The sequence below is a fragment of the Athene cunicularia genome (assembly GCF_003259725.1).
Source record: "Athene cunicularia isolate RWA chromosome 14 unlocalized genomic scaffold, athCun1 chr14_part1, whole genome shotgun sequence".
NCBI classification, from domain to species: Eukaryota; Metazoa; Chordata; class Aves; order Strigiformes; family Strigidae; genus Athene; species Athene cunicularia.
In genome coordinates this window covers 17,313,576-17,327,168 of record NW_020799118.1, presented here as the reverse complement: position 1 = coordinate 17,327,168, position 13,593 = coordinate 17,313,576, and the positions used below count along the sequence as shown (strand labels likewise).

General features: G+C 44.8%; 1 protein-coding gene across 1 annotated transcript; it reads right to left on the bottom strand.

Moving 5' to 3' along the window:
* Window positions 1-664: 664 nt before the first annotated feature.
* ROGDI (rogdi homolog) lies at window positions 665-11,598 on the bottom strand. Its single transcript, XM_026859116.1, has 10 exons — window positions 11,478-11,598; window positions 10,111-10,193; window positions 8,681-8,735; window positions 8,054-8,134; window positions 5,556-5,651; window positions 4,225-4,323; window positions 3,632-3,745; window positions 2,824-2,873; window positions 2,159-2,285; window positions 665-1,601 (listed from the first exon to the last, which is right to left on the bottom strand). Exons 1-10 carry the CDS (start codon window positions 11,574-11,576, stop codon window positions 1,560-1,562), a joined length of 846 nt encoding a protein of 281 aa, XP_026714917.1. The 5' UTR covers window positions 11,577-11,598; the 3' UTR covers window positions 665-1,559.
* Between the last annotated feature and the right edge of the window lie 1,995 nt (window positions 11,599-13,593).

Below are 13,593 nucleotides of genomic sequence, written 5' to 3'. Positions count from 1 at the left end.
AAAAAAAAAAAAAAAAAAAAAAAAAAATCGAAGAAACATACTTAACTCTAGTCTCCACCCTTGGAGCTATTCAAAAGCCATCTGGACACGGTCCTGGGAGACAAGCTTTGGGCAGCCCTGACTGAGCAGAGGAATTGGACCGGACAGACTGCAGAGGTCCCCCTCCAACCTCAACTGTTCTGTGATACTGTGATCTCTTCCTTCTGAGCACAGCGCCCTGGATAGCTGTGAAAATAGGCTGCAACGGCCCTGATGTTTTGTAGGAACTGTGGTGAGCCTGCAGTCCTCACCTCAGCACACACTGGGTAAGGTACTCCAGAGAGGAAAGCCACCAGAAACACAGGCTTGGCAGGGCTCGCTGGAGCCAAACGGGAGACAGGAGATGCTTACTCATCACTTAACAGCCAGCTCCACGAGCCAGCCCAACCCAGTCTCAGCACCTAGAGCCTCTTCCAAACATGACCATCAAGGGAAGTTTAGAAAATTACTTCAGGTAGTACCAGGGTGTCAGACAGCACTGAGCTGAGGCTACACAAACCAGGCCCAGCCTTCAAAGAGCTTCCCAGCTCTGCCCATAGAGACCACTGCTGTCCTCCAGGTAAGGCAAACAGTAATCCAGCACACGTAACTAGTAACAGCCACTCACTTGTAAGAGCATATCATCTTTGATACTCTTTTATTCTCAGCACTGACAGCCCACAGGAGAATGGCAGGTCTGAGGATCTTTATTTTACAATTATCAATGGCTAGAGGGATGAGTTACATACTGTAGCATCCATAGGTAGGCAGCAAATAGTAACAATGTGGTACTCACTTTGGGTTTAATGACAGGATGTGAGACTGCATAGCTGTGCTCAAGGTACTGAGGCAGCTCCAAAGGCTGGCAGTGAAAACTAGATACTAAACCTGAAAAAAAACAGTTGGTCCAATTGGCTTAGGAAAAAAAGTGTTATCACATTGATGCCAGGGAAAAAGAAGAGTTCAAAGAGCAGCAATTAAGAATAACCCCAAAGGGGAATCAATAACATGGGCATGGACAGAACAGATAGAAGAGGGAGAAGCTCAGTGCTAGTCATAACCACAGCTGAACTAGATCATAACAACATTATTTCACTACATGGAGCAACATGCTCTACACATTTTGTAGCGTGTTAAATCAGTATGCTTTCATCCCTTCCCAGCCAGATCACAGTCCAGCAGTTAGTTACAGCACTGTGTGCAAATAGTGTTAGTGTGAGAAGCCCACAGCTCCCCATCCCTTGTAACGGGCTAGTGTAATTCACCAGTCTTGAAGAATCGCAAGCCACGCAACACATATGAGAACAAAGACAGGCAGAAGCTTTCACTAACCACACAGCATTGCTTGTTGCCCTGCTTATACAGTGGTCCCAGACAAGGCTACTAGAATTGTGTCTCTGGATACGCTGACCCTCACCTATGGAGGGCCACCTGGTAGTAAAGCGCAGCACTCCTCAAGCTGACCTGGACTCAGCTGACATGTTGAAAACAAACAGGGAGACACTGGAAGTGCTGTAAGGGCTTGGACACTCCATAGAGAATTAATATGGCCTGTAGTTCCAGTAACTGGAGAAAACAGAGATCTGGAAAGCAAGAAAAGCAGGTTAAGTTCCTGTATCCTTTGGGCCACAGAAGAAAGAGCACGTAATGGGCATGTGAAGATTGAGCTTTACAGCATTACACACTCCAGCACTGCACCGCACAAGGGCAGATTTGCTGCTATTGTCACTGAGGAGGCTCGGAACACAAAGTTACTTGCTCAAGGTGCACCCAGGTCAGCTGCAGAGCTGGAACTGAACACTGGACTACTGGAATCTAGTTTGCTGAGGTGTCCATACCTCCCCTCCAGCACCCTGGCATCTCTTCACATCCAGCTCATGACTGAGAGAACATAAGTGTCTACCTGCTCCTCTCCATCAGGTCACTAGTTCAGCAAACACATCTGCCACCCTACTACACTTATGCCAGATGGCTGCCTGCTCAGCAGTGCCAGCCACATCCCTGGCTCCAGAGCATTGACTCATCGTTTGTTTTCAGTTTATATGTAAGCTGTACAGAATAACATCACATCAGATTTTTAGATCTGAGGTCCTCTCAGAGTCCAGAGTTAAAAACCAAGCCCCTTCTCTAAGGCTATTACCTTGTCCTTTAGTTGCTGGCAAAGCTGCAGTGAAACTGTGAAGAAGACAAGGGCATCGTTTAACCATGGTATAACACATTCCACTTTATGGACATGGCTGACTTCATATCGCTGGTTGCCAAACTCACTGGGGTAGGGAAAAAAAAAGAGCACAAATTTACACACAACAGCACAGAACACAAAACTCAACTGTCCTCCATTCTCACGGAAGAGATCACTAAGATTTCTACTATATTTAAAACAACACCTGGTAAAGTTAGAGTGTAAACTCTCAGTCTATCTCTGATGAGATTCAGAATTAAGCTAATACGGTTAAGATATAAACTTCAATGCTTTCCAGGGAGGTAGAGAGGCAGAAAATGCAGATAGCAATGCCAATAACCTAATGTTCATTTTGGCTGACAACTCCCATCTCCAGACAAGCTCATGGCACTGTATGTGTGGGCTGTATCCCGAGAAATCACATCTTTGGGCCTTTATGACTGAGTCATTAAAGAAACACTATTACGAGCACCTGTGCCTTCACAGGCACAGCCACAGCAAGTGACTCAGTCCAGCTTCTCCACTTAACAGATGCTACAATCAAAAATTAGTACAGACATTTGGATCTCATCCTCAGCGTACTCCTACACCTGTTACACAGCCCTTGTAGTGACTATACTTACAACATGGCTCCAGGGTTATGTAAAATGGACCCTCCAGCAGGCTTGAAGTTCTGGAAGAGCAGGAAAAGGTTATTAGGCATTTGATACAGTAAACAAAAGTCCTTAGAAGGAGGATGTTTTAAGATTTGCACTTTCAGTAGCCTGACATCAAGAAATGCCTATACTGTATCTGCCTGAATACTCCATTCATATGCAATCCATGGCATTTGATCCCTTCCTGCTACTCCATGAAAAAAAATTCTACACAGTGGATGAGTCCAACTTAGCTCCAAAGTTTAGCACCACAAAAATAAGATGAGAAGGTCCAGAAGAAAAACAAAAGATAGATTTTGGGAAAAGTATCCTTATGTAAGGACTGCATTTCATAAAGCTAAAGAGTTTAATTCTGGTTTCACAGGATATCAAGCTGACCCAAATGCAACAGGTGAAGCAGAAAAGTATCCATCAAAACTCCATTCAGAAAACCCAAGATGCTACTTTAATGTTAACTGGATTAATACAATTATGCCCTTCCAAAATTATGCAAAATTATCACATTATATTGTAAGATTAAGCAGTACTTGGCAAAAAAATAGTTACTGGCTTACTCCAGAGCACTGGTATTTTCTTCTGGGCTACGTGGCCATGCCCCAAACTAGATTTAGAGCCAGCGTTCTGTCTGCAGCAGATCTAAACACAGATACTTAACACCAGTTACAGTTGTTTCTGCATTATCTTATGCATATAACATTGCACCATATAGCAGTGTGATCTCCTCCTTACAGTGGGACACAGGGAGAGGTATATAAACAAGGATAGTAGGCATCACCTTGGTTGTGCTGGGCTGCAGCACATGGAGTTGGTAGACAGTCAGGCACAGCTTGTTCAGGTTAATATAGAAATTCACAAGGATGTCTGGAGGCAGAGCAGGGGTGAACATTTTCTGGTGAGAAAATAAGTGGTTTCTTTGTCAGTGAAACGACCATTATTTCTAGTACTGGGAAATAATTACCTTTTTCTAAGTCATACTAGTTACCCCACAGTGAGAGGGACATTAGAAAAGAAACAAAGACTGAGCAGCTTGCAAGCAATAGTTGTTCCCCTCATGCTTGATCAAATGGTGTGTGCACGATGGTGACAGGAGGGGACAGAGCAATGTTCACAATGACAAATCATCCCTGGGCAAGATTCCTGGGCAGAGAACACAACTTACTCTCTGAGAACCAGAGTCCTCACGCCCAAGTCATCTGCTTTCCCACAGGAAGATACAGAACAGCCAAAACCGTTCAGTGTTTGCAACTTCTTCAGCTCTCTCTGCCTCTGGAGACACTTCAGAAATCCATTTCCACCAGGATGCAGCACAATGTCCCAATTGCTGCACGCTGCCAGACTGTACAGAGATCTAGACCACCACATACTTACTGTGAGACCACTGGAGGCAATCTCCGGTAGAGTCAGAGTGGCTGGAGTGGTAAGCCGATTCCGGGCTCTTGAGAGCTGTAACATCACAGCATCCATAAGCTACAAGATAAGGTATGTACACTGCTGAGTGGTGATCCCTGGACAGCTCTGGACAGAGTGCTGCAGAATCCTAGAGCATTTAGCAAGTGTTATGACAACCAGCATCACCACCCCCTCACACTTCCAGGAATGGGAAGGGGTGGCAGTTTAACTGTTACCATAATCACAGACACTTGTGAGACACGCCAGGAGCATTTAATACCAGGGACTGAAGAGAGAACAGTTATTCATTATAAGAATAAGAAGAGAACATGAGATCAATTACTGATGCCACAGAAGCATCAACAAACTCATCATCAGCTCTTCTGAAGAGCAGGCATTAAGGAAAAACAACAAGCTGTGTTCTAGTTCTCCCCATTCCCACATCACGGGTACAACAACTAGAGAATGGGCCCTCTCATTCATAACCTGTGAGCTAGGGCACTAAAGAAAAGAACCAGCTCACTGAGAGTCCAATCCTGCCAGAAACCACAGTTCAGAGCCTCTATTCAGGCAGACTTCCTCTTCCAGAAAAAAAGTGGGAACCAACTTATGTCTGTTATAGAGCTCATGACTCCTAAGATGAAGGCATTTTATATTATGACTAATTTCTACCCCCTACTTCCATACAAAAGTAAAAAGGAAATAGTTTTATTACCTAACTTCTTCCTATTAGCAGCCCTTGCAATGCAGAGAATAAAAAAGTTTAGCTTTCTCTTCTTTGATACTGTGATGGATTCTAACGAGTAAGTCAAAACTCTGATAGTTTCAGAGCACATTTCCAAGTAACAACTGGTCTGTATCAGACTGCATCAGCTACTACTAGCAAGCAAGAAGTCACTTTCAAACCATCACTAAATCATGAGTACTAACTGTAATCTTTTGTTTGTTGATGACTGCTTCATTTCTGCTCTCACCAAAAGCACTGACTGACAGCAAAAAGCATGAGCTCTGTAACTGCATCATCTGAAAAAGATCAAAGAAGGCACTCACAGAATATCACTGCTGTGCAGCAGGGCACCGACTGCTCAGATTACTGTTCATCGTGATGTACAACCCTGTTACTGATGCTAAACTGGTATAGATTCATATCAAATATGAGGTCACATGGACACTCCTTGAAATAGGTACATATGGGTACAATTTTTCCATTAAGAGACTCAAGACAATAATGTTCATTAACTATTTAAAACAACAAATGGAGGGAAGAAAAATGCATGTTCCTACTCAAGTAGAGAGGGCTTTCTCCTCACCTTGAGAACCTCCGAGCCTGTTTTGAACTGGTAGTTTACATCTCTGTTCATAAGCAGGTAAATGGCTTGGTTAACATGGTTTCTAGCATCCTGGATCTGCAAAGGTACAAATGCAGCCCTATTAATGACACACTCTTTATAATACACACTAGGAAGTAGAGGTTTCCCTCATTATTTTGTTGGCCCTAGGAAAATGCTCACTTCTCAAATGTTAAGGACATTTCTCTGAGTACCAGACACTCGCTAACACAAAACTACCACTGCTGCCCAGATGCATTATTGGGTTCTTCACTCAGGGACTGGAGATGCAAAGCAGTCTGATCGCTATAACCTGAACTGCCAATTAAGATATTGCTGCTGCCCTGAAAGAACAGCAATATCAGGCACTCTCATCCTGGGAGGACTGTGATCACAACTGCCTCACTGTTGATGGTATATGGTAGTCAGGTCTAGCAACACAAATAATGATTTCTTCCTTAGGAACTATCAAGAGCTAAAACCAATGATGTAAATTACATCAATAGCAACAAAAAATACAGCATCTCTGGCAGTATTCCAAAGTCCTTCTAAACTATAATTGTTGTGGCTGAGAGCTATCTCCAGCATGAAGAAGTTGCCATCACACTGCTTGTCTGGAACTTCACCACACTCAGGACACAGCTAGCTTAAGTCCCTCTTAAGCAAGACTGCTTGCAGCCAGGAGACAATTATCAAAGCAAGGCTGATAGCTATATCCCAGTGCTTTTATGGGAGCAAGGACAAACCAGAGGAAGATGGCCCTGTGAGAAAGTAACTGGTCGGTTCCAGGCAGCAGCAGGAAAATTGAAAAAAAAAGGAAGGGGTAAATCAGAGGGTGCAATAAATGGAAAAGGGAAGACTGTATGAGAGGTAGCTGATGGGAGATGGATAACACAGCTTGGGAAATTAGTAGTTTGATACATCCTTCATTGCTCCCCAGCAACCCCAGATCCCAGCTCAGCCTTGTAGAGACCTCTGTGGCACAGATCTGGGCTATAGTTCCTTCTTATCCAGAGCTCAAGGATCACAGAATAGTTCTGCTCTTAGAAAGCACAAGGCACTGGAGGCTACAGGAAGAAGAGAGAGGTTATAAAGTCCACTGTCAGACTGCAGAGAGATTCTGCAGGTACTTGGGCTATGACATCTCCAAATATCACCACCTCCAGCCTTTACATCTTCCAGATGATTTCAAGCAAGCTAAGTTACCCTGGCAGCATTACCCAACCCAGCAATGCCAATCCTGCTATTATAAGAACTTGTTTCATTCCTCTTCCCCCTTGATTTTGCTGTTTTCTAATCAAATTCCTCAAAACTTGTGTGCCTGCACCTGCGTTCCCCAAAAATGTGCCATACTACAACTTCTTACCCATGACTTTACTTTGCACAGAAACAAAACTCCATCTGGCACCACTCACTAAGGGAACAAACAATACTTTGAGATGCTCATTTTTAATTCAGACAGGACAAAGATCTCCTATAAATCTTCTGTATAATCACTGCAATCTTCTTAAATAATCACTGTAAATGCTTCTGCTCACAGTTCTTTAGGCACTCACATTCTACATCTGAACAACACTAGAACATAAAGCTCTTCCAAGTAAACAGAGGAAGGTATTTTCCATAAAAGCTGGTAGAAGATTATCAACCAGGCAGCAGCACAAAACACCCACAAAATAGCATCACAACATCTTCCTTTCCTTGTTGCAAGGCACAAATAAACTCAGTCAAGTTTAGCATTAACATCTCAAATACACAATTTTCTAGATTTCTACACAGTTACCAGGTAGAGCTTTCTCCCTGCTGCCAAATAAGGCATTGGAAACTGCACTCAAGACCAAATGCCATGGACCAAATGCTCCATGGTCTGAGCCATGGAGCAGTGCAGCACATGGAATACACCCTTCTCCAACCTACTCAGCTATAACAAAGTAACTGTGGGAAACTATGTCTTCAAGATCAGGCACTAGATCAGGTCCTGAAATGAGCTATCTCCCAGCAAAATGATGGGAAAGAGATTCAATGTTCTGGACAGCCTCAACCCTTTAACTCCTTAACTGAGGGAACTCAGTGCTACAAGAGCACAATGCAGTGAAATTTGTTCTCAGCATAAAGAAATGCTTCCCTAAGACACTGACAGCAAGCTACTCAAATCCTCTGAAGTTGTTCTTTACCCTGCTAGCCTGGGTTTTACAAGGAGGCACAAGGTTAGTAAGTGCACAGGCACCCTAGGCACTCCTTTTAAAGGATTATGACTGCTATGCAGACAGCCTTCAGCTCACTGGCTTCAGGAACAAGCAGAACCCACCTTTCTCTCCTAGCACCACAGCTGAATTTAACTACAACTGTTTCCTCCCTTAGCTTTTACCACTGGAGCTAATGTGGGATAGATATAACCTTCTCTCTTGGAAAGCGAGGAGCTACAGCTACTGCTTGGAGGGTGCAGATACTAGAGAGGGGTAGGCATCTAAAATTAACAGTACCTGCTGCAACTTCCACTGCTTGTCTTCCCGAAATGCAAAGTGCAGGAGCTGATTATTTCTGGGAATTTTCAGGTTAACATCCTTGAAGAAAGAAACAAACATATGAGACCAAGCACGCCTCCCTATGCAGAACATAGAGACTGCCAGTCCCACTTAATTCTGTCTCCCAGACTGTCTTGGCAAGCTTCTTTCAGCAGCTCTGGCATGGCCAGAACTTTGGTCTTCCTACAGGAAGGTGTTAATACAAAGGATAAGTTGATAGGCATTTCGCGAATTGGGATCCAGGCAGGACACATGACCTCATCTCAGAAGGCCCCCAAGGAAATTACACAATAAAGGTATTACACAACAAAGGCAGTAAAAGCAAGGAATCCTCATAAAAGTCTACTCCACCACTCACCACAGCTGTGTGTGTGTTGGGGGGTGAGGGTTAGCTGCTGACAAATTTCAACAGTTGCTAAAATGTTAAGGTTTTAAGTGCTATTAGAGAAGACTGACAAAGCATATTTATCAATCACTGGTAAAGCATGGTAAGGATGACCTCTTTCTTGAGGTTATCAAAGTGTAATAAGGATGACTCCCACCCCTTGATGGTATTAGAAAGCAAGAAGCAGAGCAAGTACTCACAGCTTGACACAGGGCATCTCCCTGCAGTGTCAACACACCTTTCACCTGGTCTGTGCTGGAATAAGAAGGAGGATCTGGGCAACACCAGTCACATGAGGCAAGAGACACCTATTGAAACTGCCAACCTGACACCGCCCCTCCCTGTCCCATTTAGCTAGCCACATCCCCTTCCTTCCAGGGGTCACCTGGGGGATGCAGATGAACTCCACATACACTTTCAAGTCCCAGTTCTTGGCCTGTGGCCAGCTGCTGTCCTATTATTTATAAGCCACCTCACCCTAACTGCCCTACCTAAGACATTGCATTCATTTCTTATCCCATGCTTATTTCACATATTACTTATCAACACTTTGGTTGCTGTTACAAACAGCTCTAGCAAGCACAAACATAAGATATTAGATGAATTCATGACATTGGAGTTCTACATGGTTCATATGGGACTTGAAAACTACAAACCCACCTTGTTCTCCTCAACAAGAAAAAAAAAAACACCCCAAACCCTTTAAAAGGTCCTGTAAGATGGCTCACATCTACAATGAACAGTGGGGGAAGACTCAAGCACCCAGGCCTTCAAGAACTCAGTTTAGCAACACTTTATATTTCAATACATTAGACAAACTCTTTAGATATAACACTTTTGAAGATCTACCTTGCAACAATGAATGAAAACTAGAATCAACTGTATACTTTAACATCTGAAGAATGCAAGCTTCAAACCTGATAGAGAATCATTGCATCATTCTATAAAATGCTCACCATGCTGTTTCTAAGGACCAAGGTCTCCTACTTTGCAATAAGCTTGTGACCTCTGCCAGAGTGCAACTATTCAAGACTGAGGGTGATGCTAAAGATCAAAAAATGTACATCTATTTCAGAAATGCACTGCTATAGCACTTTCTGCACAGGTCTCAGTTTGCTCTGTGCCAGGCAGATTTATTACTGCTATTTTAGGGAGATTAGGACAAAGGTTAAGATTCATCCATGGTCAGAGTCAAAAACTGAGCCAAGAGCAGGTCTTGTAATTGCAAATCCCTGTGCCCATAATCAAAAATATGCCCCCTGGCAAAACTGCTGACAGTAGCACACTGACGTAACACACCAGCATGTGGTTGGGAATCGATGAGCATATTATAGGTGTCAGCAGGAAACAGCACAAGTCTGGCTAAGGCAAGCCCTGGAACTTGGCTACAGACTGTTACATTAAGCTGACATAGGAGTTTGCTTGTTTTTCTTAAGGTGCAATCTCGTATTAAAGAGAACCCCTTCGCTCTGGGGGTGCTGTAGAGACCTTGGCCGCAGGTGCCCAAGGGACAGCCCATTGCCCCAGAGGGAAGCCCCCGGCACAAACACGGGCATAGCCAGGGGTGGCAGCCCCCACTGGCACGGCCTGGCAGAGCAGCAGCGACCCCCCGACTGCCACAACCACTTACCCTGACGTGCTCAACGCAAAGTTCTGCTGCTTGAGGGCTCCTGCCGAGCCGCTGGCGGGCAGCGCAAACCGCTGAGAAGCCTCCTGCCCAAGAGAGCACACAGTGAGTGCTACAGCCTCCACCCCCGCCCAGCCCACCACAGGCCAGGAACAAAGACAAGGTGAAAGCAGAAATGCAGACACTGGCAAGTGGCCAAATGCAGAGTGGTCACCTTTGCAAGCCTCCTGCAACCCACCAACAGAGCACACAGATTTTCCCTCATCCTCCTGTAGGACAGGCATAGCCTGAGATGGCTCATAGCTAAAGGCATGGGAAATCCTGTGCTCCAGAGCCAGGCAAGGTGGGGTTGCCAAGCTGACTGCAGCAGCAGGGGCACTCCACAGAGCCCGGCCCTGCATGCCCCCAGGCACTGTCCTACTCCCCCTTTCCCAGCACACTCACTGCCGCCCCCCCCCCCAATGAGTCTCTTATCCACAAGTGAAAACCAGACCTCCTAACTGGTTATACTGGCTGATGACTGTCCTTTAATCAACCTCAAAACTGTAATGAATTCTTCAAAACAGATACTATATATCCAGATAGCAGCAGGTAACAACAACCTGCAGTGAGTCACATCCTGGGTCAGCACCATGGCACTCCCACCTCCTCTGGCACCCAACCCTTCACCTCCACATTTTTGCCCCCACTCTTGCATCACCCACTAAGCCCCACCAAAACCTGTTTAGGGGCTGGGCCTGTGGAAAACTAACCTAGCAGGAAAGCTTGCACACAAGCACACAATCCCCTTTGGCTGGTTCACTGCCTGGCTGCCTGAAAAGAGCTGAAGCCAGCAGCCCACACTCAGGCTGGCAAAAGGTGCTGCAGGCCTGGTTCAGCTGAACACTTCACGCCTCTGAAAGGGACAGGTGCCATCAGAGAAGTGGGTATATCAAGGGAAGGATGGTTTTGAATGAGGAGAGTGCATCTACTAATTACTGCACGAGTATTAGCTTGTCAGCTAAAGGCTATTGTGCTCATTTCTGCCTTCACATGGTAAGAGTTACAGGCAGATCCAGATTCTCTGTTCCAGAAAATATTCACTTCTCAGGAAAATGCCTGGCAGACAGGTCTGTCTGCCTCCACATCCTTTCCAAAACAGTTCTCAGCAAAGAGAATAGAGTCAAGAACAGAGTTATCTAGAGGAAATCAGCTTTATTATGAATTCTTAAGACCAGAGGGCAAACAAACACTTGGGAAACACTGGACATGAGTGATGGACCTTTCTATTCACCCTCTACCAAGAATTTTTTCCTCAAGGAGAAATCTACCACCTTTCCTCACATGGAAGAGCAAACCAACCCACAAAACAAAAAGCAAATTAACTTTACCTTCAAAATATCCTGCAGCTGTTTCAAAACAGCATGGACCTCTTCTTGTAAAAGCCATTTAAATTCTTCTTCCTTGTGAAAATATAGCAGTAGAATCATTAGAAGTCAAACACTGGAAATAAAACTCAGACACATAACAAAAATTATTTAAGTTCCAAGTATACTGCTATGTCCACACTGTTTAAATCACATGCTAGTAGTAGATGATTTGCTGAAAGGCCTTACTCTTTACTTCTCCACCTAAGCCAAATGAACTGTCCTTGTTCTTGTTTTGGCTTTGTTTAACAAAGCAGTAATCATATAAACCACTGTACCAATAATCACAGAATTATGAAACAGGCAGCTTGGGATATGAATTTCAGAGCAAAGTACAGATCCTGCTGCTTCAAAATCTGGGGCATCTTTTTTAACTGCTGGAGTGGGCTTAACTTGGCTGGCCAGCTGCCAGACACCCATCCAGGCTCTCCCACTGCCCACCCTCAGCAGAACACAGGGAAGAAATAAAATACAAGGCTCATAGGTCGAGATAAAGACAAGGAAATTGCTTACCAATTATGGTCATAGGCAAAACAGACTCAACTTGTGGACAAATTTGTTGCCAATTAGATGATGAAAACCGAAGACAAACACTAAAATGCTCCTCCTCCTCCTCCCGCAGTGGCATTTGCAATAAAGCAAGCTAAACTAAAAAGTGGGTGGGGGGAGAGAAAGGCTGAAGACTCCCAGTCATTTGGGCAATGGGTTCAGCTCTGATGACACACCACCTCAGGCCTCAATCAGTTGTCTGCTACAGAGGAGACTATAAAGCAGATCCTCAAACTACAGCTATGAACTCCTGTTAAACCACAAGACCCCATGCAGAAGATCATCCGAGTAGTAAGGACAGAAGCAAGAAAGAGGCAAGGAAGAGATTGATGCTTGCTACCTTGTAAGAGAGGAGAAATTTTTCACATGGAAAGTACTGGAAGGGAATGAATTGAGCAGGTCACCAACAGTAAAATGGAAAGGTGGGGTCAACCCAGAAATTTAAGCCTGTGGTTTTTCCCTAGGCAGTTCCTGTTCACCATGAGAAACACAAAATAACTACTCACTGATGTGTCATCATCTTATGCAAGAGTTATCTCAACAAAGAGTAGGACAAGGACAGTTTTGTTTCAACAAATATTCACCCAAAGCAGGTACACACAACAAACCCTAGGGAGGATTCTCTGTTATCGTTCAAACCAGTGTGAGTGCAGGACCACCAACCTTCACCATTTAATCCTGTTTCAGATTTCTGGGCACCATACTGACATATTGGATTCCTTGCTCTTTTGTTCTCTGTAACACTCACTCTCCTCCAGATTCCCAAAGGAACAGAAATGATCCATGTAAAGCTGATGCCTTTAGCGCTTCCACTACCCCACTGTCCCCACACAGATGTTTCTACTTCAAATCATCACTGGACTTTCATTCCCCTAGTGACAGCAGATCTTCCCCCCAGGTATTAATTTCAGACTAAGACACGTTTGTTCACCACATCTGTGCATTACACACCTCTCTTTTTGAGGAATGCTGGCCATATCATTCTAAATCACATTAACTTTAAAAAAAAAAAGGTTTTCACATGAGGCTTTCCGCCTCACCCAGAAGCAGCTCTAAAATTCTAATATCCTAGATAGGAAACTTTCACTGCTGCTTGCAGCTCATGTCCCTGGAGATGTCTGCGATGTCAGCTGGTCTATGTCTTTTTTACCTTTATCAGGTCAACAAGGCTGCTTTGACATGCCTGCCTGCCATTTGTTAAGTCTGGTCTTCCATCAAACAGCGTGTTGGACTGACTAGAAAAAAATCCAAGGTCATGTAACACGCTCCATTGTTTAACGTGACCGCCTCCGACTTGCCTCTGGACTCACCCGACGCCATCGCAAGGAGTGGCGTCAACGGCAACGCTCCCTCAGGGAGAGAGCACCGAAGCGGGGAGTAGTAAAACAGCCAAAGGGCGAGTCTGGAGGTGAGCAGGGCCCGTCCGATGGCTGCGGGCCTGAAAGGGCACGGCAGCGGAGCCAGGACCCGGCCCGAGAGCCTGTCCCAGCCGCACGGCCGGGCACCTGGGCAACGCCCTGCGGTCCCGCCG

Coding starts and splice junctions, on each gene's coding strand:
- ROGDI (XM_026859116.1), bottom strand. CDS start 11,576: ATGATTCTACTGCTATATTTTCACAAGGAAGAAGAATTTAAATGGCTT. Junction 2,874..3,631: donor TGCAGCCCAGCACAACCAAG/GTGATGCCTACT, acceptor CTGCTCTTCCAG/AACTTCAAGCCTGCTGGAGG. Junction 1,602..2,158: donor GCCAGCAACTAAAGGACAAG/GTAATAGCCTTA, acceptor CTTGCTTTCCAG/ATCTCTGTTTTCTCCAGTTA.